The sequence below is a fragment of the Cebus imitator genome, unplaced genomic scaffold, assembly GCF_001604975.1.
Source record: "Cebus imitator isolate Cc_AM_T3 unplaced genomic scaffold, Cebus_imitator-1.0 Scaffold197, whole genome shotgun sequence".
Classification (NCBI taxonomy): Eukaryota; Metazoa; Chordata; class Mammalia; order Primates; family Cebidae; genus Cebus; species Cebus imitator.
The window spans coordinates 3,168,421-3,175,569 of record NW_016107512.1 but is presented as its reverse complement, the minus strand read 5'-3'; the positions used below and the strand labels follow the sequence as shown (position 1 = coordinate 3,175,569).

At 38.4% G+C, this 7,149-nt stretch overlaps 1 protein-coding gene across 1 annotated transcript in view; it reads right to left on the bottom strand.

The window, feature by feature from the left end:
• Positions 1-2,858: 2,858 nt before the first annotated feature.
• Positions 2,859-7,149, bottom strand: part of CDC5L (cell division cycle 5 like) — a 60,022-nt gene continuing 55,731 nt past the window's right edge. The window contains exons 15-16 of the mRNA XM_017547451.2: positions 4,040-4,252; positions 2,859-3,294 (exon numbers count right to left, since the gene is read on the bottom strand). Of these exons, the coding sequence (XP_017402940.1) occupies positions 3,190-3,294; positions 4,040-4,252 (318 nt within the window). The 3' untranslated portion in view covers positions 2,859-3,189. The remainder of the gene's footprint in view (positions 3,295-4,039; positions 4,253-7,149) is intronic.

The following is a 7,149-nucleotide window of genomic DNA, read 5'->3' as shown; positions in this document are numbered from 1 at the left end:
CTGGAGTATGTATGCATATAGATATAACTTTAAAGAGCAAAAAAAAAAAAAAAAAAAAAAAAAACACCCACACAAAATAGCCCAAAAGACCAATCTCATTCATGCAAAAAAAAACGCAAATTTCCTAAATAAAAGATTAGTAAATCAAATTCAAATGCATTTCTAGGGAGGATGCATGGTTGGCTAACATTAAGTCTGCAATCATTGTAGTGTGGTTTCTCTTTGATGTCGTTTATTAGACAGCATTATGTCTACAATATTTCAAAAAGGACTATCCCTTGAGAGGGTTTCTTTCAGCTTTTGTCACATTTTATTTCTGTCCCAAAGTTACTCAGACTTTAACATGCTTAACACAAGTTTCAACAATACCTTAATGAATGCCTGTGAGAGACCAACACCAAAGTCAATGTTGTTTTTATTATTATTATTTTTTAATAGACAGGGTCTATGTTACCCAGGCTAGTCTTGAACTCCTAAGCTAAAAGGATCCTCCCACCTCGGCCTCCCAAAGTACTAGGATTACAGGCATGAGCCACCACTCCTGGCCTCAATATGAATGTTAAAATCATCACCAAAATGGCTGAGTGGTGCTGGTAAAGAATCCTGGGCTTTACAGGATACTAACAAAGGGTAACTGTGTCTGTTCACCATTTCAAGTGGCACTGCTACGCTGCAAATGCATATGCAGTTTACAATGCACTGAGACTGCCAGTTTTGAAATTTTGTATTTCTTGTTTTTTTAGGCTATAAGTATGCGCATTACTTCCAATTTTGAGACAAAAGTAGCCTTTATTAATAAATTTTAAATCCATATAATTCAAGTCTACAAAAAATGCAAATAAACTGTAAAACCTTTTAAATTTCTTTAAAAAATTAATCTACCTGATTCCAGGACTGCAAAGATGATTTAATGTGGGAAAATCTATTAATATACCTCATCAAAACATCAAATGAGAAAAATTATATGAATGTTTTAATAGATGTCCAAATGGCATGGTTTTGAAAGTTCCAGAGGCATTTCTAATTCAAACTCTTTAACAACTAAGAGAGACACTATCTTTCAGATAAAGACTAACTCCCAACAGCAAACTTAAAAGTAAAAACTATGAACATTCCCATTAAAATGAGAAAAAAACAAAAATATCTAACATCATTATTATTTAACATTGTCCTAAACATTTCAGCTAACAAAACATGCAATAAAAAGGAAATAAAACTATCAGAAGAAACATTATCATTATTCACAGATGATACGTAAGTATTTCCTAGGAAACCCAGAACTCAATGAAAAAAGCATCTGAATTAAGTGACTGTATACGAGGAAAATATCAATCTATGGTCTGATAAGACTACTAAGTATATACCTATCATGTCTCTCCACATAATTCCCCTACTATTACCTGGACCCTAGTTAGAGTCACTATTATTTTTTGCCTGGATTACTGCATCAGGCTCCTAAATGGACTGGCTTCCGTATCTCCAGCCTGGTGAGATGTCACACAGTAAAGAGACAGTGATGTTTCTAAAACCAAATCTGATGTCATTCCTTTGCTTAGATCTTCTCATAGATTCTTGCCATATTTAAAGATCCAAATTCCTTATTATAGCCTTATTTATGTGGCTGTGTACAACCAGGCCTTATACACAGAAAAGCCACATTGTCCTTTTTGTTCCTCAGACACACAAAAGAGGCTTTATGCTTGCTATTCACTCTGCCTGGGATGTTCTTTCCTTGAATCTCACAAGGATGGCCCCTTCTAAAATGTCAATCACATGTTATCTTAAATGTTACTTCTTTAAGAGGTCTCTTTGGCTGTGCGGCTTATAGTGACACGGTACGGTATAGAGTGGTGGTATTGCGGTGAGCATAGCTGTCTTCCAAGAGGTCTCTTTGATCATCCAATCTAAATTAGCCATTCATTCACTATCTCATAATCACTCTACTTTAATTTCCTCCATAGAATCTAAAACTCATGATCTGATACTTTCCCTGTACATATTTAGTATCTCCTCCCCACTAATGTCACCTCCATGAGAGCACAAACTCTTAGTAATTGCTTATCTCCAACATTTAAGTAAGTGTCTGACACATAGGATTTTAATTGTCTGTCATTCTCAAAAAACTATAAGCTCTACTAAACAGGAACTAGGCCTATTTTATTCTTTGCTGTCGATCGAAGACTCTGGCACAAGGTATACATTCAATATCTGATGGATGGATGGACGGATGGATGGATGGATGGATGGATCCCTCCCTTCCCTTCCTACATTCCCTAGTATTCTAAGACGGGGCAAATGTTTTTGGTGATCTCAACACATTGCTGGCCTATAATGAGCTTGTAGTCAACTAACAGCGTACACTAAATCAATTTATATGAATTATTATAAAATGAAATCTCTCCACCTCTATCCATTTACCAAATTCTACACTGATGTAATTGACTTCTTACACTAAACATAGAGCTTTAAGTCTGATGGCCTTGTTGAAATTAACTTTTAAAGTGCCTTTGTCAAAAAATACTTACAAGAAAATAATAGGGCAAGAAAAGTTAAATATTTTAAGCCCTGACCCATAAATTATGTAAGCAGCTGGCACGGAAGAGACCTTCTTTAAAGTGATATTTAAAAAAAAATTTTTGAGGTACTAAAAAGTTAATTTATCTTGTCAGTGTATACAGAAATGACCATTCTTTGCTGAAACTAACAAAGCCACAAAGAACTGCCTCTTAAGTGTTTAAGATACTGGATCACCATTTTGATTACCCAAGAGTTACTCATTAAATATGACACAGAGTACAGAGCTGCTGGTTTGCGGGCACTCTTAAGTATCTAATTACTTCAAACAAAAGGCTACATTCTCAATTTTTTATATTTTGTTTTTATTCAAGTTACTCATAGGCAGCACTTTAAAATTAGGCTTTTTAAATTAAAGGCCAAAACTAAAAAAGTTTGCAAATATGACATTGCTAAAAGAATGATAGCCTTAATAATTTAAACCCCAAAATGTCCGTCCTGTGGAGTTAGGGTCTTTATACACAGAATGTGTAAGATCGATATCATTTAAAATAAACAAGTGAAAAACCACAGATGGTGGGTTAATTTGTCAATGAAGATAAACATCAGTTTCAGCCTTCTAGAGTATGAAAACCGGCAATTAATTCGTTCTGTGGCAGAATAATAAACTGTACTTCAGAATTTTGACTTTAATGTCTCTTTCTCCAGCAGCAGATCAGCATATCTATGCTGAAGTTCCTTTTCTCTTTCTTGTTGTCGCTGAACATCTTCTTTCAGACACTTAAAGAAACAAAAACATTAATTATTTTAGATGTAACTATACTGAAAAAAACCTACAGTACTCTACCACCTTAAAAACCAGTTGAGTTAAATCATGATTCTTAAGAGGTAAATATTTCTCAAAGAGAAACAAACATATCCAATACTTTTGCTATAAAAGCAGTACTACAGCCATTCTTTGATTTGGTCATATGCTTGCCATCTTGTAAAATCCTGCTGCTACTTCAAATAAACAAACCACTACCGTCCTATCAATACCCACAAATGAACTTCGAGAAGCCCTGACTGCCCTTTAGCTGGACAGGAGCTATTATGCCCATTTGGTAGATAACTGAATCCAAACCTGGTCAAAGAAATGTGATGGTTTGGAAGGACTAGCTCTGTTCCCAGCAACCTAAGTTACAAAACAAAAAGATACTGGTTTAGTTTTCCCTCAAAGAACTACATGAATGGGTTACAATTAAGTTTCAAGGGGACAAATTACAAGAGCTAAGTATTCCATTTCACAATGTATCTATACACAAAACAGAAGATGAGTAAGGGAAGGCCTTTGCATCTACAACTTGCCTGGTCTATCCATCTATACAGAGGCAATTCTAGATTAGAAAGTCAAATACTTTAAGCTCTCATTATTAAAAGCCTGACAGTACCAACTTCAGAGACAGCCAGCATAGAAGTAAAAACAGGACAGCTCTGATAATTCTTTGCAGCACTCTTTAAGCAACACTTCAATATATCACATTACCTCTAGCCTCCGGGGAATAGCAGAATCTTCATGTTTCTTGAGTTCTTCAAAAGTGCGTAACTCCAAGTGAGCCTGTTCAATTTGGTCCCATAAGTCATTCAACTGTTTCATGAGCCCCATAGCACGAGACTGGTAACCCCCAAGCAAAATTTTCATCTTCTTTTCCATCTTTGCAGCTCTCTTGGCTTCTGTCGTCATGTGACCCCTGTTTATCTGGAGAGCAGGGGAAGATCTCAGCATACATGAGAAAAGCAGGCTATTAAATAACAGGGCTAAAAAGGTACCATTTGTTCATGTATGTGCCTCAAAGCAAAAATATACTAGAACTCTTTATAGCTCAACTACTGTAACGCAATATCAAGCTTAAGAAGGATTTATCTTGCACCTAAAGGGTTTTATAGGTGAGTCCCAAATAATCTATAATCTATTTATAATAATTTGACCCATGATTGAAGCACAAAGCGGGCTTGAATGTCATAGTATGGGAAAAACTAATGTCTACTTTCTGAAAATGACTTCTGCTATCATTCAACATTACTTATTTTGGGACTAGCTGCAAGCCATCCTCATCATCTGTATCTCAAAAATGTACTTCTGGGAGTCTGTTCACACATCAAGCACTCCAACTTTTACAGTTTCCACCCAAGGGCCTGCATCCTACATCTTCTGGCTCTGGGAGCTGAGGGATCTAGTGCCAAGTCTTCCTAGATCACTAGATCCCTAGAACAAAGAGATGCTTTTAATCAGGCATGCAAGTACTTTCAGGGACTACAACCTTTGGGGGCAGTGCAAACAAGGGGCTGAAAATGTGAAGCTCCACATTTCTCCCTGGAAGGAGCTGATGGCACAGTCTTGCAGTGGATACTCGACAGCCTGGCTTTGAACTTGCATTGGGGAGTTAAAGGCACAGTGCAAAAGCAGCCTAAGCAGCAGCTCGACACTTTCTGAGCCTTTTTCCCTGGCTTGCCCCAGCAGTAACTCTAGGCCTACCAATTCCTCCTAGAAGGAGTTTGTCCCCACATCAAATGCCTCAATTTTCAAAGCACCCATCCAAATGATTATATCCTAAATCTCCTAGATCTGGTAATGGGAGAGACTAGACATATGCAAGTCTCTGTAAATTAAAAAATAAGGAGGTGGTTTTAAATAGGTGTACAAATGCTTTCTAGGGCTACACTCCCCGGGAGCAGTGAAGAAAAGAATCTGGAACATGCAGCTCTCATTTTCTCTCCAAAAAGGGTTTATAACTGCATACTCTTCCAGTAGTTACTTGACAGTCTGGCCTCTAACTTCCATCAGAGAGCTAATGTGGGAGACAAACAGTAGCCCACAGGCGGCCTGCGCAGGAACCTGTCATATCCTGATCCTTTCCTCCAGCACATCCCACTAATGATTTCAAGCCTACTCTTTCTTCCTAAAAGAAGTTTGTCCACAGACTGAGTGCCACACTTTTATAGCGACACACACACAAGGGACTGTACCCTTCACAACCTAAGCTATGGGAAGTGGCAGGGTTTTGCATTCTGGAATCTCCCTAAACCACAGAAAACAAACAGGTAGACACAGAACGAGACCACTTCCAGCCAGTATCTCCCCAGGATCATAGAGTGCAGCCACAAGCCAAGCATGGGCATTTGCCATAGAGACGGCTTACTGTAGAGAGGGTGGAAGAGTCAGGCACTTGACTTCAACATGAGGACAGAAGGAACTGGGACACATGCCGTACCTCAACCTTCCCAGCTACATCTAAGCATCTGGCTTCTACCTTACTAATCACAGGGTACTGACAGAATATGGCAACAAAAATAGAGACAGCAGTCTGAACAAATACAAAGATTTAAAAGGTATCTTAAAATCTCTACCTAGATGGATTGGTGAGATCCTTCTGCTACGTAAGGCCAGTCTGAGAAGACTAAGAGAGGCAGTTATCCCATGTAATGCACAGAAACCAACATAGAGAGAGTCGAGATCAATGAAGACACAAATATTTATTTAAAAAAAAAAAAAAAAGAACAAAATAAATCAGTAGAAACCAACCCAAATGAACTGGAGATGTATGATTCACCACCTAACAGGAAATTCCAAATAATGGTCACAAAGATGCTCACCCAGGTCAAGAAAGCAATGCAAGAACAAACTAAGAACTTCCATAAAGAGACAGAAAGTATTAAAAGTACCAGTGAGAAAACATCAATCTGAAAAATACTAAAACTAAACTGAACAACTCAATACAGGGGGTTTGACAGCAGACTAGATCAAGCAGATGAAAGAATCAGTAAATTAAAAGACAGGTCACTGGAAATCATCTAATCTCAGGAGCAAAAAGAAAAAATAATGAAAGAGAGTAAAGATAACGTAAAAGACTTATGGGACACCATCATGGAGAACAACTTATGCATTATCAGGACAAGAAGGAGAAAACAAGTAACATATTCAAAGAAATAATGGCAGAAAACTTCCCAAGCCTGGGGAAGGAAATGAAAAGCCAGATCCAGGAAGCCGAAAAGAAACCAAATAAGATCAATTCAAAGAGACCCACCAAGACACATGACAATTAAAATGTCAAAAACTAACGGCAGAGTGTTGAAAACTGCAAGGAAAAACCATACCACCATATATAAAGGAACCTCCATAAGACTACCAGAAAATTTCTCAGCAGAAACTTTTCAGGCCAGAGGGGAGTGGGATGATACATTTAAAACTCAAAGGAAAGAAAAAGAAGAGCTGGGCACGGTGGCTCACACCTGTAATCCCAGCACTTTGGGAGGCTGAGGCGGGCAGATCAGGAGGTCAGGAGTTCAAGATCAGCCTGACCAACATGGTGAAACCCTATCTCTTACTAAAATACAAAAAAAATTAGCCAGACGTGGCACACACCTGTAATCCCAGCTACTCAGGAGGCTGAGGCAGGAGAATCGCTTGTACCTGGGAGGCGGAGGCTGCAGTGAGCTGAGATCATGCCACTGCACTCTAGCGTGGGCAACAGAATGAGACGCCATCTCAAAAAAAAGAAAGAAAAAGAAAAGCAGAAGAGGGGAGGGGAGGGGAAGGGAGAAGAGAAAGAAGAGAAGAGAAGGAAGAGAAGAGAGAGGAGGGGAGGGGAGGGGAGA